This window comes from Octopus sinensis, linkage group LG4, assembly GCF_006345805.1.
Source record: "Octopus sinensis linkage group LG4, ASM634580v1, whole genome shotgun sequence".
Taxonomy (NCBI): domain Eukaryota; kingdom Metazoa; phylum Mollusca; class Cephalopoda; order Octopoda; family Octopodidae; genus Octopus; species Octopus sinensis.
In genome coordinates this window covers 20,992,101-21,017,435 of record NC_043000.1, presented here as the reverse complement: position 1 = coordinate 21,017,435, position 25,335 = coordinate 20,992,101, and the positions used below count along the sequence as shown (strand labels likewise).

The 25,335-nt window shown below is 38.7% G+C and overlaps 2 protein-coding genes across 3 annotated transcripts in view; both read left to right on the top strand.

The window, feature by feature from the left end:
• LOC115210855 (protein CFAP20DC-like) overlaps positions 1 to 1,008 on the top strand; it is a 53,285-nt gene extending 52,277 nt beyond the window's left edge. Inside the window, exon 19 of the mRNA XM_029779611.2 lies at positions 631 to 1,008. Within this exon, the coding sequence (XP_029635471.2) occupies positions 631 to 776 (146 nt within the window). The 3' untranslated portion in view covers positions 777 to 1,008. The remainder of the gene's footprint in view (positions 1 to 630) is intronic.
• Positions 1,009 to 11,256: 10,248 nt separating this feature from the next.
• The window catches only part of LOC115210726 (nibrin), a 43,979-nt gene continuing 29,900 nt past the window's right edge, over positions 11,257 to 25,335 (top strand). The window contains exons 1-5 of one of the 2 annotated variants that reach the window (XM_029779436.2): positions 11,257 to 11,663; positions 16,290 to 16,408; positions 19,507 to 19,655; positions 22,294 to 22,453; positions 24,816 to 24,919. In XM_029779436.2, coding sequence (XP_029635296.1) covers positions 11,627 to 11,663; positions 16,290 to 16,408; positions 19,507 to 19,655; positions 22,294 to 22,453; positions 24,816 to 24,919 — 569 coding nt within the window. In that variant the 5' untranslated portion in view covers positions 11,257 to 11,626. The remainder of the gene's footprint in view (positions 11,664 to 16,289; positions 16,409 to 19,506; positions 19,656 to 22,293; positions 22,454 to 24,815; positions 24,920 to 25,335) is intronic. The other variant, XM_036501882.1, reaches the window with a different exon arrangement.

Sequence of the window (25,335 nt, the reverse complement as noted above, 5' to 3'; positions counted from 1 at the left end):
ACATCCGTTTTCCATGCTAGCACGGGTTGGACAGTTCGACTGGGGTCTGGGAAGCCAGGGGGCTGCACCAGGCTCCAGTTTGATCTGGCAGTGTTTTTACAACTGGATGCCCTTCCTAACACCAACCACTCCGTGAGTGTAGTGGGTGCTTTTTACTTGCCACCGGCACAGGTACCAGGGGAGGCTGGCAGTGGCCACGATCGGTTGGTGCTTTTTACATGTCACCGGCACAGAAGCCAGTCAAGGCAGTGCTGGCATCAGCCACGTATGGATGGTGCTTTTTACGTGCCACCGGCACAGGTATCACAACTGCAATTTCCATTTGATTGTAGTTGTGATACCTGTGCCGGTGGCACGTAAAATGCACCATCCGAACGTGTCCGATGCCAGCGCCGCTTTGACTGGCTTCTGTGCCAGTGGCACATAAAAAGCACCAACTGATCGTTGCCGCTGCCAGCCTCCCCTGGCACCTGTGCCGGTGGCATGTGTTTATGCCCTTGATTAGGCTAAAAGGTCCTCTTGATCCGGCATATTTCCATTTTCTTTTATCAACAGATCACGCCAGGGAAGATTGTAAACAACAAATATTGATGTATTTTTAAACAATAATTTGTTTTTCTCTCTTAACAGATCAATGCCAGATGAATTTCCCAAGAACCAGTTGCAAATTTGATTCCAACAATAAATGCAACGAGGAAGAACTGGACTTGTTATATGATCCTGTTCTAGGTTATTACTATGACCCCAAGACAAACAAATATTATGAACTCAAATGATAATGGAGGATTTTATATAGTAGACAACGTGTCTTGGGGCATTACGTGTATGTGTGTGTGTGTGTGCATATGTATGTGTGTGTGTGTGTGCGCGTATGTGTGTGGACATGTTCACAGTTACTTTTTTTACAAATTTCACCACACACATATACTTACATATGTATGCATACATGTATTTTATTAACCTGTAATTTGGGGTTTAATTTATCTGTGATATATCATTGTCCCAAGATGTACAAATTACTGTTTTATATATCTTTCATTATCAATTTATTGATGTATATGCTTACTTACATACATATATATTTAGTTTTTTATTAGCTGATAATACTGTAGTACTACAGGAGTTACTCAAGGGTCTAGAGTTTTGTGTCAAGGCTCTTATCAAACCAATTGTCAAAAATACCTTGGCACAAAAACTCTAGGCTCTTCAGTAACTCCTGTAGTATTATTAGCTAATAAAAGATTATGTATATTCTGCTTTGTGTATTGAGTTTTCTTCCATCCATTTGTAAAACGAAATGTACTTGCATTTATATATATAGATATATGTATATATATATGTGTGTGTGTGTATATATATATATGGAGCACTCTGTCCTTTACAACAATGAGGGTCCCAGCTGATACGATCAATGGAACAGCTTGCTCGTGAAATTAATGTGCAAGTGGCTGAGCACTCGACGAACACTTGTACCCTTAACGTAGTTCTCAGGGAGATTCAGCATGACACAGATTGTGACAAGGCTGGCCTTTTTTTGAAATACAGGTACTACTCATTCTTACCAGCTGAGTGAACTGGAGCAACGTAAAATATAGTGTCTTGCTCAAGGACACAACACGTCGCCGGGAATTGAACTCACGACCTTACGATTGTGAGCCAAATGCCCTAACCACTAAGCCACGCACCTTCACTATATATATATATATATATATATATTGGTGTTAGGAAGGGCATAAAAGCCATGCCAATGCAGATAGAGCTTGACGCAGTACTCTAGCTTACCAGCTCCTGTCAGACTGTCTTTAATCCATACCAGCATGGGAAATAGATGTTATGGCACCTTAGGCAAGTGTCTTCTACTATAGTCTCAGGTGACCCAAAGTCATGTGAATGGATTTTGTAGACAGAAACTGAAAAGAAGCCCATCATAGGACACCCTAAGTGAGAAATCTAATGAGAATGAGGAGGAACTACAGTCTTGTAACATAGAGGGCAACTGGGAGTTTCTGCAGGACAGCTTGCTGAGTGCCACAGACCAAATCTGTGACTGGTGCAAAGTCCCAACCTGACCCAGGGTGACGTGGTGATAGAACGATGTTGTAGACAAGCTGTTAGAGTGAAGGAACAGGACTGGAAGAATGGTGGTAGTAGAGAAATATATCAAGTTGCTAGGAGGGAGGTTAGGAGACAGGTATACCTAGTCAGGGGAATGAGAGGCGGTTGGATGGAACTTACACTCACCTCCATATGAGAGCTCAAAATCTCTCGTGGAAGCGTCATCCAACCAAAGTACAAATATATACCACCTGTATCATCTCTTGTGAAAGGTAGAAGAGTCCAGTTTGCTGGACATTGTTGTAGAGCTGAAAACGAGATAATTTCTACTCTTCTCCTCTGGAAGCCATCTGCTCACGATACCAGAGGGCGCATACTCTCCTACCCTGATGTAATCTCCAGGGATACAGGTATCCAGCAACAGGACCTCCGTAATGCTATGATGGGCCTTGAAGTCTGGCGTAACATAGTAAATTCCATTGTCTCGACCACGGTCAAACAATGATGATGATGATAGTCAGGGGAGAAGCAGATAGGTGGAAGTTTGTCAATGTTCTGTGACGTGAGGACCAGGGGCTTCAAATGTTTCAGATTGCATGACAGTGTATAAGAGAAAATTATGACATGGTAGAAGAGAAATGTGTTTGCATGGATGATGGCTCACTTGCTGCTAGTGATCCTGCAAAGAAGGAGGCTTGGAAGTGCCACTATGAGAGTTGCTAAATGTAAAGAATGTATGGGAAAAGAGAGCCTGCCTAATGTGGACCCAACATTAACTAGCTTAATTGATAAAACAAGGATATGAAGACAGGGAAAGCCTCTGGCCCATCAGGAATTACTGCTGGGATGCTTAAAAAATCTGGTGGAGTGGGATATGACCTGGTCACTCATATAGGTAATCAGGTCATCTATGAGGGAGTCATACCCGGTGATTGGTGTAACAACACTATAGTCAACTGCTACAAAGGCAAGGGTGATGCCTTAGACAGAAATAATTATAGTGGCATCAAATTGCTGGACCAGGTGATGAAAGTTGCAGAAAGGGTCATTGCTCAATTAATTAGGAAGAGAGTTAGCATAGATGAGATGCAGTTTGGATTTGTGCCAGGGAGAAGCATCACCTATGCTGTCTTCCTGGTGAAGCAAATTCAAGAGAAATACTTGGCCCAGAATAAACCTCTGTATCTGGCTTTTGTTGACATGGAGAAAGCCTTTGACAGGGTCCCTCTCTTATCTGGTGGGCAATGCGGAAGCTAGGGATAGATGAGTGGTTGGTGAGAGTTGTGCAAGCCATGTATAAGGATGTTGTCGGTAATGTGAGAGTTGCTGATGAGTATAACAGAGTTTAGTGTACAAGTAGGAGTCCACCAGGGTTTGGTTCTTAGCCCTCTCTTGTTTATCATAGTCCTCCAATTATAACTGAAGAATTTTTAGACTGGCTGCCCTTGGGAGCTCCTCTATGCAGATGACTTTGTTCTTATTGCTAAATCACTACCAGAACTAGAGAAAAAATTTCAAGTATGGAAGTACAAACTAGAATCAGAGGGTCTTAGAATTAATTTAGCAAATACCAAAGTCTTGATCAGTAGGAAAATAGACAAATCACAGATCCCTTCAGGGAGATGGTACTGCTTGGTATGTAGCTAAGGGGTTGGGGGAAACTCCATATTGTGTACTAGCAGTATAACCCGGCTTTGCCCGGGATCAAGTTAGGATTATTAAGCTAATCAAGTTCTTTATTTCAAACCAAACTAAGTAACATCGACATCAAATTTGGATGAAATCTGTTGAAATTGGTTTATACATACATACATATATATATATATATATGAGCAACACACACACACGTACGTACGTACACCTATTGCATACATCTTTTGTACTCATACATGTTCGTGTGTGTATGTGTGTGTGTGTGTTGCCCGTATATCAACAAAACACTTTTTTCTTTGATGGAAAAAAAAACAACAAAAGTCTTAAAAAAACTTACTAGTCACTAGAAGGGGACTTAACTCCTGTTTGCAAACAATGGTGATTTCTCCTACTTGAAAATTGTTAAAAGTTTTGGTTGAAAATTTATTTTTACAGGTATTCGCTGGTGCTTCTGGTAAAAATAAGTTGACTAAAATATAGCTAGGCTCATGATGAATATCCTCCTAAAATTGGAGTGACATGCGTGCTAATTTGTGGACGTGCATAAATTACATTCACGTACACACACACATCCTGCCTTTTATATATACAGATTCCATATGGAGTATGCATAAGAGGTGCAATGGTATCACTAGAAGACTAACATAGAAAGTAGTCTTTACATGTGACAGCTGTACTGGTACATTAAACACCAGGAATGTACAAAAAAATAGACTTCCCCAAATGCTATGGGGTATCCTTAGAAGTAGCAGACAATTTCTGTTACTTAGGTGACCATGTTAGTAGTGGAGGAGATTGTTCTGAAAGCATAGCTGCATGAATAAGAATAGGCTGGGTGAAGTTAAGAGAGTGACTATCTCTGTTCATAATGAAGGGCCTCTCCCACAGAGTGAAAGGCAGATTGTATGGCAGTGAGACATGAGTTATGAGCACTGGGGATATGCGAAGGCATGAAAGAAATGAATTCAGTATGCGCCACTGGATGGGTAACGTCAGTGTGCATATATGACAGAGTATAAGTGATTTGAGACAAAAACTGGGCATATGAGGCATCAGATGTAATGTGCAAGAGAGACGACTGCACTGGTATGGTCGTGCGATGCATATGAATGAAGACAGTTGCATCAAGAGGTGCCAATCTTTAATTGTAAAGGGAACATGTGGAAGGGGTAGACCCAGGAAAATGTGGAACAAAGTGGTGAGAAAGGATCTACAGAGTGGATGACAGGGGACCGAGACACCCAGTAGTTTGCTGTGCTTGGGAAGACACACCCAAGGGATATTATGTTTTAATATCCTATGGATGTAAGAATGTAGTCACAAACACATGTTATACAGAAACATGTGTAGTAATGCATTAATAAAATGCAAAAATTTCTATCCGAAAATTTTCTCATGATTAATATACTTATCCTACACTATTGTGTGTGTGTGTGTGCGTGTGTATTTAGCAATGCAAATGAGAAAAAAGATTACTCAGTACATGTAGGGTTTATTTATTCATATACAGTCAAATGTTTCTCTCCATATGAAACTCTGAGTACATATGGAGTATGTGAACCTTAAACAAATAAAACTAAATATATATTATATATAAATTTAGTCATTCTCAAGAAAAAAAAAAGAACAAAATGTGTTGTATAGTGATTATATTGGATTATTTCAAGACTTATTTTGTTGATATGTATATATATATAAAGGAGAAAAATCTGAGTTAGATGGTTTTTGTTGAGAGGTGGGAACGTTTTTTACATTTATTATATGATTCACCACTGACTCAAAGGGAAATTTCAAATTAATTCTAAATTAGTCCCTTGAAATACAAAAAAATAATGATAAGAGGGTATTGTAGTTCACTGGAAGCCTTGTGTATTGTCTGTGAAATGTAATGTGTCTCGAATGGCACAACAATGCAAAGTGGACTATAATAACCATTATAAATAATTTAATTATTCATAGTCTAATATAATATTTCAGAATAGAAAAATTCCTTCAGATATTCCTAGCAATATCTGAAAAAGGAGTTTTTATATCCCAAAATATATTACTTCCCTGGACATGGACACATTGAAACTCCGACGTCTGGCAGCTGACTTGGCAGACACCCATAAAATTATTAACCATCTTACAAACAATAACTCTGAGCACCTTTCCAAACTCCATCTGTCTAACACCCGTGGACATGTTTACAAAGTCAGAAAACAGCACAGCTCCCATGACTTTCGGAAACATTTTTTCATGCTAAGAGTTGCTGAAGTATGGAACAAACTGCAGGCATCAGTTGTTAGTTGTCGGAACACTACATCCTTCAAAACTTCCATGCTTCCTGAGATTCGTCAACACTACACCTGATTTTCCCCCCTCCATACACACACAAGCATGTATCTAACTCATACACTGTTCGCTTTCCAGACATTTGTACATTACTGCTTATACTTTATACGCACTTTTGACAAGTTGTGGTGCACCAGAGCAGTGTATACAATAATTTCATTATTATTATTACTATGAATAATTAAATTATTTATTAATTAAATTATTTAAACAGTTATTATAGTCCATTGTTGTGCCATTCAAAACACGTTACATTTCATAAAAAATATTAAAACAAATTGTACAGTTTTCCGTCCATTTTTCTCTGTGCTGAAGGGTTGGATGTCACCATGGCGAAGTTGATGTGATTATGAATTCATGATGTGATTGTATCTTCTTTCCATTCTAATTTGTAACGTGTATAACCTTTTAAATATTTAAAAATACAAATCTATTTAAGGAATGACTTTTCTTCTCATAAATCAAAGTACCAATAAAATAAACATCAGTCATATATTGGGGTAGTTTCTCCTACAATTTGTGGCCTTGAGACAAAATTAATTTGTTATGATTATTTCTTGTGAATTTTCTCAGTCCACAGGCTGGTGTTTATCTTCAGTTTTGAAAGTGTTAAGCAGATTAAAGAAAAGTAACACACAAGATAGTTTGCCAAAGGTTATTGTATTCTGCAGTAGAATTGACCTCAGTACCTTAGCCAACAAATCAGTCATCAGTCTTCTATTGTTTTATTGCAAATGTCAAGAAATATTTTGCTCAGTATTTGTGTGCATTCCCATTGAATAGCTACCCTTACATTCAGTGGTTGCTGGTGTAACAGGATGAAGGTCTCAGGAACACTTGAAGGGTCTCGGTCTTATCCTGTTACATTCAATCGTGTCGAAAGGAAAACCAAAACTTCGACTATCTTCTCCAGCAGTAAATAATACTTTATTTTGGTCTGGATTCGCAAATAAAATATATATATACATATATTTTCTTCAGGGCGGACTGATAGCTAAGTCTATAAAACTATTCACAATAGTTAACTTGTGTGAGCCAAAATGCTGTCTCTGTTCCCACGTAGAAGGGGGCTTCTCTACGTGTTGGGTTTTCCTTGAGAGAAGGTTGAATCGTGTCCACTCGATAGGGCTGCATCTTCAAAAAAGACCGATCTAGCAGGAAAACTTTCTGTTGGCAGTTCTCTGTGCATGCACATGAGAGAACTTCCAGCAGCCTACCAGAAGTAATCCAACTCTGCGCATGCACGCTGAAAACTTCCAAAATAGCATCACTACACTGGTTTTGTGCCATAAACTTTATCATTTAAGTATCTCCATAGAAAAAAAATCTAGTAGTGTGAAGTCCAGTGAACGCGAAGAGTACTCTACTAACCTTCTTTGTCCAATCTACCTGATTGGCAAAATCTTATATTACTATGGTAGTGTGGCAGTGCTCCATCATAAGGGCATGCTGGATCTCCCTGAAAACTACGTGAAGGGTATGTGTGTCTGTAGAGTGCTCAGCTCCTTGCATGTTAATTTCATGATCAGGCTGTTCCATTGATCAAATAAAATGGAACACTCATTTTCATAACCAATGGTGTGCCCAACCACTGAAATGCACTACCTTTATTTAAAAAACAATGAAAATCCTAGTAAGAATAATTTTATGAATTATTAATCCAATGTTTGCAAATGTGTTAATGTCGATCACTTTCAACAGGAAATTTGTATTATAAAAGCAAGGAGATGGGATGGTCTGAGTGGAGTTTGTATTAAGAGTGTTAAGTATACAGATGGGATAAGGAAACGAAACTCCCACTCGAGCTTTAGAAATGAGCTGGTGAAAAAGAGCAGGAAAATAGATGACTTAATAATGGGTGCTGAATTTTATGATATAAAAGGATTCTTTTTATATCCGGGAGGTAGGCTGCAATACTTATGTATCAGGTATATGATTGTTGTATGTTAAGTTAAAATTTTCCAATAATAAAGTACTTACAATTATTGAAGAGAAAAGAATTGTTTGGCTGTAAGTTGTAATCTTAAAAGACAACTTTGTTTCCTTACAATTTAGAAATGTATTTTTGTTTCATTTTGATTTATCGTATGGGGTATCATGATATCATACTTTATAAATTCTTGACCAAACAATTTATAATTTTCAAAGAAAACAATTTGCCATATCATAAATTGATCATTAAGTCAAATAGATTTTATTTTATTAATTTATTTCTCTTTTGACCACAGAACTTTGATTTAGAGACTTGTGAAATTTTAAGTAACTCTCATTTGATATGTTACCATCTTTGAACTTTGTTTTTTTAGAAAAAGAATAAAATTTTCAAATATATTATCCCTTTGTGCATGCATTTAGAAATGGTTTTACAAATATGTTGTTTTTGGTTTTTCTTTTCTTTTTTTTTTTTTATACAAGAACCATGCAGTTGTATAGTTTAAACATTTGAAAATTAATTTTATGTTTAAAGTGTGATTTGTAAATAAAAGAGAAAATAGAAGTAAATCTATTTTATAAAAAAAATGCTTATTTGTTTGTTTTCTTTATTGAACCACCATTTTTCTATTTACTTTTTCTGTTCATTGAGGTTGTCTGCTCTTCAACTCTGTTTTCAAAATTATAAAAATAATGATGCGGTATTGATTCATCTAAGGGCAGACGTTTTGCAACATCATAGTTCTAGGTTCAATCCCATTATCAGTATCTTGGGCAAATGTCTTCTACATCACAGTCCCATGTTGACTAGTACTTTGTGAGTAGACTTTGGCAGATGGAAACTGATCAGAAGTTTGTTCCTTTTATATATACATACGTAGCTATGTATTGTGTGTCTTTGTATCTTTCATCCATCAATATTAATGAAAGATGTACTCATCAGACAGAAAAAACAATAAATAGACATGTTAAAAACAGAAAGAAGTAGCCTGTATTTGTTCTGTCCAAATATCACAGACAACTTGTAGTTGTGATACCTGTGCCGGTGGCATGTGAAAAGCACCATCCGAACGTGGTTGATGCCAGCACCACCTTGACTGGCTTCTGTGCTGCTGGCACATAAAAAGCACCCACTACAGTCACGGAGTGGTCGGCATTTGGAAGGGCATCCAGCTGTAGAAACACTGCCAGATCAGATTGGAGCCTGATGCAGCCTCCTGGCTTCCCAGACCCCAGTCAAACCGTCCAACCCGTGCTAGCATGGAAAACGGATATTAAACGATGATGATGATGATTTCTTAGTTGTTTTCAACATTGAGATTTCCCTTTTCATTGGTTTAAGAGCATGGGTCTTCAAAGTGGGCGATATCGACCCCTGGGGGTTAATGGGACTATTCAAGGGGTCGATAAATGCACATCTACTTAATTATTATTTATTTTTTTGTATGTGCCTGGGGGACAATAGGGGGGGGGTCCATGAAGGGGTTGATGGTCTAAAAACTTTGGGCACCCCTGGTTTAGAGGAAGGAGAGGAGTACCCATGGCCCTTTTCAGAGAATCCATGAACGGTAGGAGGAAAGGTAAAAGTTATTCCCAGACCAAATTCTTTGCTTACAATAGAGTAAGATTCCACTAAATGTGATAAACTTGCAGCCACTCATGCTATTGTGAACAACTTGCATGATGTTCAATTAAAAAAAATTAATTTTCTTTGTAAATTGTTTTCAATTACCTAAGGTTTGGGTCACTCTCTCAAGCAATTGATATGCAACAATACAGAGGATTAAGTTTCCCAAAATCAAAACCAAATTATCAAGTATAGCGTTTGGCTTACATTGGAGTGGGTTGTCCAGATTGCATAAGGTTATGAGTACTATAGGAACTTCTCAAGTCAAGGAGCACTTGAGTAGAAATACATTCTTTCAACTCAAGAGGATAATGGGAAAATCTAAAAAGTATGAAAAGTGCACTATGCACAACACCAGCCAGAAATATAGAGATGTCAGATGTACTCAGCAGCTGTGCAACATGGCGAGAATGACAATTGGCTATAAACAGACAATCAAGGAGGGTGTTTTGTCAAGTGTAACCCTTTAGCATTGAGATTATTTTATCAAATGTAATCCCTCTTTGTTCCCATTGTTTTGAATTTATCCTACATTATTTTGTAGCCTTCAGATTTTGATTATGTGACTGCATATTATTTAGACTTACATTGTAGTATAGGTGTGAGAGGTTGAGAGGCGGTGAGCTGGTAGAATCGTTAGCACGCCGGGCAAAATGCTTTGCAGTATTTTGTCTGCCGCTACGTTCTGAATTCAAATTCTGCCGAGGTCGACTTTGCCTTTTATCCTTTCGGGGTCGATTAAATAAGTACCAGTTACGCACTGTGGTCAATATAATCGACTTAATCCGTTTGTCTGTCCTCTCTGTGTTTAGCCCCTTGTGGGTAGTAAAGAAATAGGTGTGAGAGGTTGGATCTAGCCAGTTTGAACATAGAAACAGGAAGACTATTTTGGCCGAAATGCTTGATTTTAAAGTGGAAATATCTTACAAACTATAGAATTTTCTCAATAATGCCAAGAAAAAAGTATGTTTTATAAACACATTCTACCAGTATACGAAGTTTAAAAGTGTTTAGTTAACTAGAAATTGTGTTGACATATGCCGTTCAAAAGGAAAAGATCCAGGAAGGGTATCCAGCCGTAAAAACTGTGCCAAAAGGAAGCGTGTGTGTGAGGCCTGGTTTTTTTTTGGGGGGTGTAACACTTAGGAGAGAAGTAACTGAATAAGAACTGACTCGAACCGTGATGACCTATGAACCTAGCCAACATGGAAAGAAGAGATAAACAGGTGTTGTTGTTGTTGTTATTGATGATGATGACGACGACAACGAAGTTGATGAAACAAGCAAGTAATAAAGTCAATATTGGTTATAGAGTCAGACTAAGAATATTTATCATCAATAGTGGCTGCTAATTTCGCAGTTTCGTCGGTACCATCATATCAAAAACAGTTTTCGATTGTTTAACACTGTACCACCTAAAAAAAACAACAAAAATACATAAAACAAACAAACAAGCAAAAAACAAAATCGGATAATGTAGTCCTATTATTCATCATGTCTAACGAAAAGAAACGCTCACACAGGGAAAATGCCTTTGATCCTCAGCCTGCTTGATCAAGAGCTAAACAAGACACGTGGTTTAGACTCATGATTAAAAACATTTCAGTTCTGATTATCCTGTTTTTCTTTTCAGACATGGAGGAACTAGGACTACATTATTCAAAGTGTATATGGTGCAATTTGAGGGCAATCTGGCTGCAGCCATGTAGAGGCTTCCACCACGTGAGCTATCATAACGCAAATAAAACATAGATGTGCATGCATGTAGGGCCTACAAGAGGGTAGGGAGGTTAGTCGATACATCAATCTGAAGCCTGTTGAACGAAGGAGGGACCAGTAAATATCTGATGGGCTCCTTCTTGGGCGGACGGGTGGGGGATCTGACAGCTTCAAGAGGAAAACAGTCTCGAAGGACCCGCATACACTTAGGTTAGCACTTCCTCAAACATTTTTTCAAGAGCAACAGAAAGTCGAGTGTTTTGATAGTTATCTCCCTTCTCGGCGCCAAATATTTTTCTTATTGCTATGTCGTGGAGTTTAGAGAATCAGCAAGATGGAACTGGTAAATAACATTAAATTTACTGATTGATTTAATAATGATTTACAATTTTTAAATGTATAACTTTGTTTCGAATATTGATTCGACGTCTAGCTGTTTGTAAACATCGATGTGTTCGAAGTTATGCTTGTTCTCAAATCATCCAGTGTCATAGTATTTACTGTTTGTTTCCTAAATGTAATCATTATTATTGTTATTTTTGTTTTATTATCTGAAGAATAAAGTGTCTTTCCTTTCTTGTATAAACGACGTCTGAACTGTTGCTTCGTTCGACTGATCATTGTTGTATAGCCCTGAGTAGGAGCAAACAACGTTTTTCCTTTGAAATATCGAAGACACGAAGACTTATGGTTTAATAAAACATACAGTTAATTGTTTGGATTTGGATTTAAAGCAACTTGTTTTTAGCAAGAAGTGGTTTTAAAAGGAGTCAACAGAATGAAGTACCAATGAAAAAGAGCGAAGTCGATTTCTGAAATGTATTTGTAATTAAAAATACTTCATTTTGAATTTGTCAAGCATCACGTTTTGTGTAAACTGTGAAAGGGTTGAATGTCTGTGTTTGCACATTGCAAATAGAGGCCACAAAAGTAATGCAATGCATATTCTGAATCCCTCTTAGAAACCATTACTGATGAGGTAGGGAGTGAGGCTCATGAGGGCAGATCGTTTGCGTTGATGTTGCACGTGTTGGTTAATATAGGGCGTAACAAATATCAGAAAATCAAAAAAAAAATGTGTGTAATAGGTGTAAAACAACTTCCTATGAACGAATATGAAAAAAAAAAATTCGCGCACGCGAAAGGGGGGTGGGGGAGAGGCCTCGGAAAATTCACATCGGGAAGTTCCGAAAGCGTCTGAGGAGCTGACCCGGGCACCAAAACAATAAAAAAACAGTGTAATATGTGTAAAACAACTTGCTCTAAACGAATATGACAAAAAAAAATGCGCTCTCGCGAAAGAGGGGTGGGGGAGAGGCCTCGGAATATTTATATCGGGAATTTCCGAAAGCGTCTGAACCGGGCACAAAAACAAAAACAAAAACAGCGTAATAGGTGTAAAACAACTTGCTCTAAACGACTATCATGAAAAAAATGCGCGCTCGCGAAAGGGGGGGGGGGAGAGGCTTCGGAAATTTCACATCTTCAGTCCACGGCCTTTAAACTAAGAAAAAATAGTGTAATTGGTGTAAAACTACTTGTTCTAAACGAGTATCAAGAACACACACTCACACATGAATCATAAACTCCGTATTTCGCAAAAAAAAAAAAATGAAGAGAAGAAATTCTGGAAAAAGTGAAGAAATGTTGGATCTCATTCCTTGGTTAAAGCTATTTTAAACATTAAATTTATGCTTTTCTTTGAAATAGTTCAGATATATGCAATTCTTCTCACTTATTAAGATGCATTTATCAGAAAAAAAGAGACAGAAAAAATTATTATTTTGTGTCAATCCTTCCCTAATTATCCTTTATTAATTAGTTTTGGCGCGTATTTTTTTCCCAAATTTATTTTTTCACCTTTACAACACTGTTTAGTAAAGCAATTAATTATCTTTATAATTTGCATATTTGACTTATTAATCAAAATTCTCTAGATGTAATATATACTAAGTAATGCATCCTTCATTTATGTGTTCCGTTCTGTATTATGCATGCGTGACTGTTTGTATGTAAGTGTGTTTAACTGTGCACATGAATGTGAATATTAAAGAACATATTTATTTACTATGATTGTTATTTTCAGAACAAATAAATCTTTTGGCTGTTATGTTATTGATGTTATTATTATTGCTAGTTAAAGGGTGGTGACTTGGCTGAATATTTTGAGTCTTGTAGTATGTAGTTGTGTTAGTCAATATTCTGAGTTCAAATCCAACTCATTTCTTTATCATCATTATCGATGGACCACTCAAAGAGGTATGTATACATTATCATTTTCGTAACATAATTTCTGTAGTATTTCAAGATGTTTCTGACACGTATTTTGATTCACATGGCGGAGATCCAACATTTCTTCACTTTTTCCAGAATTTCTTCTCTTCATTTTTTTTTTTGCGAAATACGGAGTTTATGATTCATGTGTGAGTGTGTGTTCTTGATACTCGTTTAGAACAAGTAGTTTTACACCAATTACACTATTTTTTCTTAGTTTAAAGGCCGTGGACTGAAGATGTGAAATTTCCGAAGCCTCTCCCCCACCCCCCTTTCGCGAGCGCGCATTTTTTTCATGATAGTCGTTTAGAGCAAGTTGTTTTACACCTATTACGCTGTTTTTGTTTTTGTTTTTGTGCCCGGTTCAGACGCTTTCGGAAATTCCCGATATAAATATTCCGAGGCCTCTCCCCCACCCCTCTTTCGCGAGAGCGCATTTTTTTTTCATATTCGTTTAGAGCAAGTTGTTTTACACATATTACACTATTTTTTTTTTGTTTTGGTGCCCGGGTCAGCCCCTCAGACGCTTTCGGAACTTCCCGATGTGAATTTTCCGAGGCCTCTCCCCAACCCCCCTTTCGCGTGCGCGAATTTTTTTTTTCACATTCGTTCATAGGAAGTTGTTTTACACCTATTACACACATTTTTTTTTTGATTTTCTGATATTTGTTACGCCCTATATTAACCCAAGTGTTTTGGGTTGCTTCCGTCAATAAAAGCAAGAGAACGAAAACGAAGAAATTTACAAGATCAACTCGTTTAAAAATGACTTCCTTAAAGTTTGCAACACAGTTATAAATAAGTTCGAAAGATATTCGAAGCAGAATATCTGTTCCTACTTGTGCATTCAATCAATATCATTCAACACGGTTTTCTTCTTCATTGTTTTCGTCTGGAAGAAGAGCTTTACCCTTGGTTTTTACAGTCTTTCCGAAACTGGTGAGATTGTTATGAAGTTTCGCTCGAACTGTTTGCATGTCAGCAGCTGCAGGATAAACGTTATGAGGGAATTCCAGAAAGGATTGGGCGTAGGGATTATTATAGAGTATGGTTTGGGTGGAGACAATGTAGTTGATGAAAGGAGAGTTGAATCTCTGAGTGGACGTGGCACGAGACCCGTCAACACCAAGGAGCTGTAGAAAGGCTGGTTTTTCTGTGAATGTGACACACTGTAGCATATTTCCAAAGACCAAAGTATTTCCTTGGATGGAGGGAGAGAGATTAAAGAGTTTGAGGATAGGGACAAGCTCTGAGGCACATTGAGCATAATGTAAGGGATATTGTCAGTGCTTGTGGCCTTGTTGATTTGAAGCAACCAGAGGGCACTTTTGCTTGATGTGTGTGTGCATGTCAAAAGCCATAGTTTTGGAAGAAATTTACCTAGTGTCTGCAGTATGGAGTTGGATGCAATGTGGACATCAAGTGTGGAGGCTTTCTCTTCTGTAGACTTGTACTTGTGACGGCGTTCACCCAGGGCGGGTTGAGCCGGCTTCTTCTCTGGTCCTGATGGCATCACGAACCATGGCGGCCCATGCTCAACAGTCCTGTGCAAGGTCACTGGAGATAGTGAGCCATTTGCAGTTCCATAGGATTCATAGAAGTTTAATGGGAATATTGAATTCACATCCCGCATGCATATCCCGGGTGACAGGACACCCTGTTTTCCACGGAGTCTCTACAGATGCAGGGACAGAATGACCTCGAAGCCGCTGGTTGCCGATCAGATGCCTCTTGGAATTTTCACCAGAGCCCTGTTGGCCAGGTTGCAGCCCTAATACTGCTCGGTGCCAGACCAATCTGCCTTGGGTGGCCCTACCAGGGCTCTGACACTGCCCGTTTACACCGCCCTACTGCTTTGATGAGGGTTGGACTTTAGGGTAGAATTTCTTCTGTAGAACTGTTCACTGAACCTTTATAGGTGGAGAAAGGAAGACCCTGTAAATTAGGTAGAGATGCTTTTTGGCCTTTCCACTCCCTAACTTGTTGTTGATCCAAAGGGATTGGTTGTAGATTAGGAGAGAGGAGAGCTTTCAGGTTCTGTGGGTGATAGCCTTTCTGGAACTTTCCAGTTTGTTGGGGTGGGTGATTTTTTTTTTTCCAAGAGATTTTGGTTGTGTTTTAAATCTGAATTATTAGTGTATTAGGCCAAATGCTTAGTGGCATTTCTTTCTTCTCTTTATGTTCTGAGTTCAAATTCTGCCTAGGTTGACTTTGCCTTTCATCCTTTCAGTACTGGTTGAAAACCCCTAAAATTGTTGGCCTTGTGCCAGAATTTGAAACTACCATTGTTATTATTATTATTATTATTGAGTGAGAGAGCAGTGCATGTCATCAAAGTGACACTGGGGTAAAATATACGAAGCCCAGTATACCCATCATGACTACCTGTCTGATAAGGGTACACTAAGCACATGCATCACAACCATATGTGCACGACATGGTGATCTCATATCAAGATAAACAGCACATGACCTTGCAGATGGGGGCCTGTTAGAATTTTCTTCTGGTCGAGTAACCCATCCCACTCAAAAGGTTCCTGAATAAGGGTTGTTTAAGGATGTTGAACGAACCACCTATGTTTCCAAAGGTGAATTATTCAAACCCCAAAGAATCACTCTCAACACACGGCTATGATGCTCCCCCATTATTATTATTATTATTATTATTATTGTTATTGTTATTGTTATTATTGTAGATGAGCACAAGATTACAGGTTCTGTGGAATTTACAATTGGACGGAGAGACTGTGACCTGAATATTGCCGATGACAAGACAGTCAGCAGGAAACATGCCATTATTACAATAGATCCAGCCGTTAGTAAAATTTGTTCTTATTCTTTCTGCAATTAATTGAACTTTAATAAGGAATATTTATTTACAACTGCACCATTCTTTTAATTATTAATTCAAACCATTAATTGGAGTTTGTATATTAACTGTCTTTATCAATAAAACTCCAATTTTATCATCATCATCATCATTTAACGTCTGTTTTCCATGTTAGCATGGGTTGGACGGTTTGCCCGGGATCTGGGAAGCCAGGAGGCTGCACCAGGCTCCAATCTGATCTGGCAATGTTTCTACAGCTGGATGCCCTTCCTAACGCCAACCATTCCGTGAGTATAGTGGGTGCTTTTTATGTGCCACCAGCAATGGAGGCAGAGGAGGCTGGCAACGTCCACGATTGGAGGGTGCATCATACATGTCACCGACATGGATGCCAGTCAAGGCGGCACTGGTATCAGTCACGTTCGGATGGTATTATTTACATGCCACCAGCACGGGTATCACAACTACAATTTCCATTTGATTTTTATTTTGCTGTTGATGTATTTGACTCAATAGGTCTCCTCAAGCACAGCTGGTCGCCCTATGATCCAAGGTAAGCACAGCAGGCTGTCCTGCGAGCCATGAACTCAATTCATTTGTCGGATCTTCGCACTCACAGCATATCTCCAGAGGTCTTGGTCTTTCGTCATTGCTATATATATTTATGGTTACATATAAAATAACCATCTATGTATCATACTCTATATGTCATTGGCGACGGGTGTTATACCTGCAGACTGGAGAACAGCGATAATCTGCCCAATATTCAAGAAAGGGAGCCGCGAAGACCCGCTTAACTACCGACTGGTTTCCCTTACATCAATAATCAGCAAGATGTTCGAAACCATCCTTAAGAAAAGTATGATGCTCCACCTCCTAAACACAGCCTCTATCTCTGATTCCCAACACGGCTTTGTGCCGAAGAGATCATGCTTGACCAACTTACTAGTAATGGAAGAATTGGTGACGCGCATCCTCGATGATAGTGATGCTGTTGACATCGTTTTATTGGACTTTGCCAAAGCTTTTGACTCGGTAAACCACCGCCTATTACTTGTCAAGCTTCAAGCATATAGTTTCCATCTGGATATTGTACGATGGGTTGGTGCCTTCCTCTCAGATCGCTCCTTCCAAGTCCAAGTTAATGGTTCGCGGTCCGACGTCTCCAGTGCGAGCAGTGGTGTGCCTCAAGGTTCAGTGCTTGGGCCCTTGTTGTTCTTAGTCTTCATAAATGACTTGCCCGACGACCTCACGCAACACACCCTTCTATTTGCCGACGATATCAAACTGGTCACTCCTCGCGGTGATATAGAGGATCTTCGTCGATGCCTCCACCAAATTTGGAAGTGGTCTAACGATTGGGACCTGTGTCTGAACATGTCAAAGTGCTGTCATCTGCCTGTTGGCTCTCCTCCTGCAACTCAACTTGATTTCGAGCCGGGTCGTCTGCTGCTGGAGAGGACCGATCAGGTAAAGGACCTGGGTATCTTGGTGGATTCCTCCTTTTCGCCTTCGGCCCAGTGTGTCCATGCTGCCAACAAAGCACGCGGAATTCTGTTCTTGATTCGATGGTCATTCGGAATGCTCACAGCAGCCATATTCCTACCACTCTATGTCACGCTGGTGAGACCCATATTAGAGTATGGGATTCAAGCCTCTTCTCCTTATCTCCTCAAAGACACACAGCATCTCGAAAGAGTTCAGAAGCTGGCTACCCGCATGGTTCATGGTCTCAAAAATTTGTCCTACGAAGAAAGGCTGAGGACGCTCGACCTTTATTCTCTTGAAAAACGCCGCCGCCGTGGTGATCTCATTCTCGCCCACAACATCATAAGCGGAAAGTGTAACCTCTCGAAAGAGCTGTTCTTCACTCCTGCTCCAGAGCGTCGGCTGCGGGGTCATTCCGAAAAGCTCTACCTGCGACGATTTCATCTCAATCGAAGGAGAGGAGCTTTCTCCGTCCGGGTTGCGGATCCGTGGAACAAGCTGCCAGACGAGATGGTGAAGATGCCGACGACTGCTTTGTTCAAAGCCTCCCTGGACCTCAAGTGGCCTGAACACTTTACATGAACACCACCCTGTACCTAACTCCATGTCCCCCTACATGGCCTTGCTATTTGCTTTTGAGCCAAATTAACTAACTAACTAACTATATATATATATATATATATAAAAACCAGCTTAGAGAAGAAGAAGAAAAGAAACGAAACGAATCGAACAAACTGTGAAGGCAGCAAGCCAGATAAATTGTTAGCAGGCCAGACAAAATGCTTAGCAGCATTATATATTGACCTTTTGGGGTCAATATATAAAAGTATCATGTGAGTACTGGGGGAAGGATAAACAACAAAAAAGTCTGCCAACTCCAGCACTGCCTTATCTGCTTCAATCAATTTCTGTTTATATTTTACTAATTAAATTAGGTTCTAATATTTATGACTTTAGACAGCAAGCTAGCAGAATCGTTTGCATTCCAAGCAAAATGCTTAGCAGCATTCTATCCATTTTTACATTCTGAGTTCAAATTCCACTGAGGTCGATTTTGTCTCTCATCCTTTCGGCATTGACAAAATAAGCACTAGTTGAATGCACGTCATTGATTTACCCCTTCCCCCTGGTATTAATGGTCTTGTGTGGCTAGCATTTGGAACCAATATTTATACTTTACTCTTGTACACTTGATGCATTCTAAATAAATTCATGTTTGTTTTTCTTTAAAGGATCTTATCCCTCTTAACCCCTTTGATACCAACCCGGCTGAAACCACCTCTGGCTCTGTATTACTAATGTGTTGTTTTCAAAAGTTCTGAATTAAAATCTTCCACCAAACCTTAATCACAATTTATGTTCCTAACACTAGCTTAATAATAACTAAGTTATTTTACTAATTTCTTTGTTATATTTAAGATTAATTGAAAAAAAAAAAAACAGAGTATCTCAACAGAAATATGGTAACAAAAGGGTTAATCCATATTTGTTATTTATAAAACGTTTTCCGTTCTATCCACTTAACACTCTTGAATACTCTTCTTTTAATACTCTTTTTACGAATTAATACTCTTCTTTTTTCTTTGATATTTCAGAAGATTCCCTACACAAAGTCTTCTCTGACTATTCAAGATGTATCATCCTATGGAACATATATCAATAGGAAGAAATGTAATCAAAATACAGCAATACAACTAAAAGAAGGAGACAAACTTATGTTTGGTTCCCCAAAGTCAACATTTTGGTAAGCTATAACAACTTCTAAATAACTTTGCTTATTTCTTTACTGCCCACAAGGGGGTAAACATAGAAGGGACAAACGAGGGCAGATAAAGGGATTAAGTTGATTACATCGAGTCCAGTGCATAACTGGTATTTATTTAATCAACCCCGAAAGGATGAAAGGTTAAGTTGTCCTTGGTGGAATTTGAACTCAGAACATAGCGGCAGATGAAATACCCATTTTTTTACTACCCACAAGGGGCTAAACACAGAGGGGACAAACATGGACAGACAAATGGATTGAGTCGATTACATCAACCCCAGTGCATAACTGGTACTTAATTTATCGACCCCGAAAAGATGAAAGGCAAAGTCGTCCTCGGCGGAATTTGAACTCAGAACATAGCGGCAGATGAAATACCACTAAGCATTTCACCTGGCGTGCTAATGTTTCTGCCAGCTTGCTGCCCTTTTAAGTATCTTTGCTGCCACACCAAAATAACTATAAGTACCTCCTTTAAATTAAATTGCTCCCAGACATTGTATGTAAGATTTCTGCATCACTATTTCATGGTTGTTGTTTAACTCCAAGTCATGTGCTTTAACCCTTTCCTATTTAAACTAGTCATATCCAACTCAAATATTCTGTTTTATGCTAAAACCAACCAGATCTGGCCTCTCACACCTACCCTACAATAGCATTCTAAAAATAGACAATCACATCATTAAAATTATGAAACTACAAGATTAATTAATCATGATTAATTCAAAATATTGAGTCATCCCATAAATAATGTGTTTTTTTTTTCAATTGCATAAACTGAATGTCAGAGGGAGACAGGATAAGCTACCTGCATCAACTTGCTATAAAAGCAGGTAGTAGTTTAACTTTGTCCTTATTCTTAGTGCAAGTTTTGAAGAGTGCTGTTCGATTTTAACAGTTATTTTTTCAAAGCTATAATGAAAGTGACAAAGATGTATATTCCACATACTTTGCTTTATGAGTTCAATAAAGGCAACAACACAACAGAAAGGCGGTGAGCTGGCAGAAACATTAGCACGCAGGCGAAATGCTTAGCGGTATTTCGTCTGCCATTTCGTTCTGAGTTCAAATTCTGCCAAGGTCGACTTCGCCTTTCATCCTTTCGGGGTCGATAAATTAAGTACCAGTTACACACTGTGATCGACTTAATCCATTTGTCTGTCCTTGTTTGTCGTCTCTGTGTGTAGCCCCTTGTGCAATAAAGAGTATTAAAAGAAATAAAATAAGAAAGTGCAAGGAATATTAATGCAGTATATGGTGATCAGACAGTAAGCATAAGCCAGTGTCAATAGTGGTTCCAGAAATTCTGAGCCAGAAATGACAGCCTAGAAGATGAGCCTCATCCTGGAAGATCTGTAGAGCTTGATGAGGACGTCCTGCAAACCCCGGTGGAACAAAATCCCATCGTAAGTGTTGAGAAACTAGCAGAGAAGCTTGGATTTGGTCATTCACCATTCATTGACACCTGTGTGCCATTGGAAAAGTCAGCAAATTGAGTCAGTGGGTTCCTCACAAACTTTCCGAGTAGTCGTGTGCAGAGAGTGAATGTGTGCTCTTCTTTGCTGTCATGCCTCACGAATGAACCTTTTTTGGACTGAGTAGTAACTGGTGATGAGAAATGGGTTCTCTATAAAAACGTCAAGTCCCAAAGATAGTGGGTAGGGAAAGGAGAAACACTAGCACCCCAGGCTAAAGAAGGAGTTGTTATCTGTTTGGTGGGATATAAAAGGTTTAGTCCACTTTGAATTTTTAAACCCAAATCAAATGATAACAAAGATCTACTGCAAGCAGCTTGAGTGGCTTAAGTCATTGAAGAAAAACAACCATTGTTGGTTTCAAGACAAGAGGTGTTATTCCATCAAGATAATGCTTGGTCACATAAAGTAAGGATGACATTCCAAAGGCTGGAGCCGGACATATTTGCCAGACATTGCCCCATCTGATTAATAATTTATTCTGCAGTCTTCAATATCATTTAGTTGGAAAAAATATGAAATCTGTAGACAAGGTCAGAACAGTACTGGAGGAGTATTTTTTGTCACAGACAAGTGAATTTTGGAAGAGGGGCCTTGCAAGTCTACCAGATAAATGGAAGAGCATTGTAGAAAATGAAGGAGAGTATATTTTAGATTTGTTTACCTTAATTTTGAAAAGTGAAAAAAAAGTATTAAAAAACTGCATTATTTATGGAATGATCCAATAATATGAATAAATAAGCATTTACATTTGACAGAGAAATCTGAATGCTAAATGGTTAAGGGTAGATGGGGATGTATCTCTGTATAGCCACAGTATTCCCATGAGGTACATTGCCCCCCCCCCTTCAAGTATTATTAGCTTTGAAAGACACTGGATTTTATTTTCTTTACTATAATTATTGTTTTTACTGTCAATCATCATCATCATCATCATCGTTATATCACCATTTTAATTTCTGTGTAATTTCAGTGTAATTGTTAGTGTTCATCAATTCTAGTCATCTTTCATCACAATGGTATTACAATGGTAGTCATCATATACAATATGCCTTTCCTAGTTGGACGGCATCATATTTTGAATTCTCCCACCTTGCATTGTGAATATTGAGAACATTAATATTTTCTATTTTTTTTATTAGGGTTCGCTTTAATCCTTTACTTGTCACGTCGTCTTGTTTGAAGAATTCTGCCAAGTTAGAACTGGACCAAGTTGTGAAATATTTTGATGGCAAAGTGGCTAATGAATGGAATGATAAATGCAGCTTTTTGGTTATGGATTATATTTCAGTTACTGTGAAGGTTTGTAACAACTGTTTTAAGCATTGTACAGAAAGAGTGAAGGAACGTAGCTTGGTGGTTAGGGTATTTGGCTCACAAGCGTAAGGTTGTGAGTTCAATTCCTGGCAGTGTGTTGTGTCCTTGAGCAAGACATTTTATTTTATGTTGTTCCAATCCACTCAGCTGGCAAAAATGAGTTGTACCTGTAACTCAAAGGCCCAGCCTTGCCACATTCTGTATCACACTGAATCTCCCCGAGAACTATGTTAAAGGTACATATGTTTGTGGAATACTCGGTCACTTGCACATTAATTTCATGAGCAGGCTGTTCCATTGATCGGATCAACTGGAACACTTGTCATCATAACTGATGGAGTGCTAGTTATAGTTTAGTTATACAGAGAGAGAGAGAGGGAAACTCAATCACATTTGATATTTTACATTATTTTGGGCAATAAACTGTGCTCACAAATACCTGTTGAAGCAAATGAAGTCATTGTCGTGGCCAATGACAGTACTGCCTGATTGGCCCCTCTGCTGATGGAACGTAAAAAGCACCATTCGGGCGTGGCTGATGCCAGTATCGCCTGACTGGCCCTCGTGCTGGTGACATATAAAAAACACCCACTACACTCTCGGAGTGGTTGGCATTAGAAAAGGCATCCAGCTGTAGAAACATTGCCAGATTGGATTAGAGCCAGGTGCAGCCTTCTGGTTTGCCAGCCTTCAGTCAAACCGTCCAACCCATTCCAGCATGGAAAGCATGATGAATGAAATATTTTGTCAGTCTGACATACACACACACAAAGTACAATTATGATTGTCAGTTTTTGAGTGCGGTTACTAATAGGTTTATTTGAATGTGATTAGTATTACAAGTTATGAAAGCACACGGCTCCAGTTGTTAGGGCATTGGGCTCACAATCATGAGGTAGTGAGTTTGATCCCCAGACTGGGCTGTGTGTTGTGTTCTTGAGCAAGACACTTTATTTTACGTTGCTGCAGTTCACTCAGCTGTAGCAGTGAGATGTGACATCACTGGTGCCATGCTGTATCAGCCTTTGCTTTTCCCTTGGATAACATCAGTGGTGTGGTGAGGAGAGGATGGTATGTATGGGCAACTGCTGATCTTCCATAAACAACCTTGCCTGGACTTGTGCCTCAGAGGGGAACTTTCTAGGTGCTATCCCATGGTCATTCGTGACCGAAGGGGGTCTTTACCCTTTAGTATTACAAGTTAGATGATGTAGTTTTCTTATGGTCGGTTATTGATGTAATATATTTTAAGATGGGCCCTGTCCCATCTGACCAAACTGATGAGACCTTTAATTGGTTTCACATTTTGGCGCAAGGCCAGCAAGTTCAAGGAAGTCGTATAGTTGACAACATCTACTTCAGTTCTCAACTGGTACTTATTTTATCAACCCTGAAAGGATGAAAAGCAAAGCCGACCTAAGCAGAATTTGAACTCAGAACGTAAAGACAGACAGATTGCCACTAAGCATTTTGCCCAGCATGCTAACAATTCTGCTAGCTCACCATCTTAACCCCTTGCAGATGGATTTAGTACTGACAGTCTGTGCTGTGTACCAGTATTAGGCTAATCTGTAACAACATAATTCTTCATGCAAGGAATTTTGCAGTGTATTTGCAATCTTCTCAGTGTGGTGTATCTGAAAACACTATTGCACAGAATGAGACATCGCACTGCTCACACACAGTGTTTTGATGTGGCCAATACTGCTTCCCGTCTGTAAGAGCGATCCTTAATTATAAAACATTTTATCATCACCATCGTTTAACATCCGTTTTCAATGCTGGCATGGGTTGGATGGTTTGACTGAGGTCTAGAGAACCAGTGGCTGCACCAGGCTCCAATCTAATCTGGCAATGTTTCTACAGCTGGATGCCCTTCCTAACGCCAAACACTCTGAGAGTGTAGTGCTTGCTTTTTATGTGCCACCGGCGCAGGAGCCAGTCAATCATCAATCACATTCGGGTAGTGCTTTTTAAGTGCTAGTCAGTGGGTACTGGCATCAGTCACATTTGGATGGTGCTTTATGTTTCTGAAATTTAAAGAAGGAATTTAAAAGGACTCACTTGTCCACATCCAAAGTGTCTTGCCATCCCCACTCCCCCCAATATATTAATTAAAATACTGTTAAAGAAGTAAATTGCAAAAGCACAATTAGCACTGCTATTAATTATTTATAACCATTACCATTTTATTCAGATTCCAATGTTTACCTTATTGCTACTTTTCAATTAAACCAGTAAAATAATTTGTTCAAGAAATTTATATGTTTGTATAGTTTTTCTTTTATATTACTTTTTTTTGTTTCATAATGACTTCTCTAAACTGAATTTTTGTATTCTTTTCCAGGTTGTATGCGCACTTGCTGCCCAATGTCAGATTGTTACCATTGACTATTTTAAAAGTCTAAAAGAAGCTAGTGAAGGGTCTCTACCTTGTAAGGGTCCTGAAGAGTAAGTTTATATATGTCTATATATGTTTGTTTATGTCTGTATATTTGTATATGCTTGTATATGTCTATGTATATTTGTATGTTTGTATATGTCTATATATTGGGTCATCTCATAAATAATGTGGGTTTTTTTCAATTGCATGAACTAAAAGTTGGAAGGGGACAGGATATCAAAATCAAATCAAATTCGCAAATTCAATGACTGGCACTCATGCCAGTGGAGCGCTAAGAGTACAAAAATTTCTAAAATTTTTTCTTACCCTGATATTGTTAATTATTGATAATTTTTCTGGCAAATTTTCAAAGTAATGCCAGCATTATTTTATTTGCTGCCGACAAAAATTGTTCTTGCGTGGTGGATTTGAAAATTCACGGACACATGCTGGATTACCTTGTATTTATATGTTTAATCTAGGC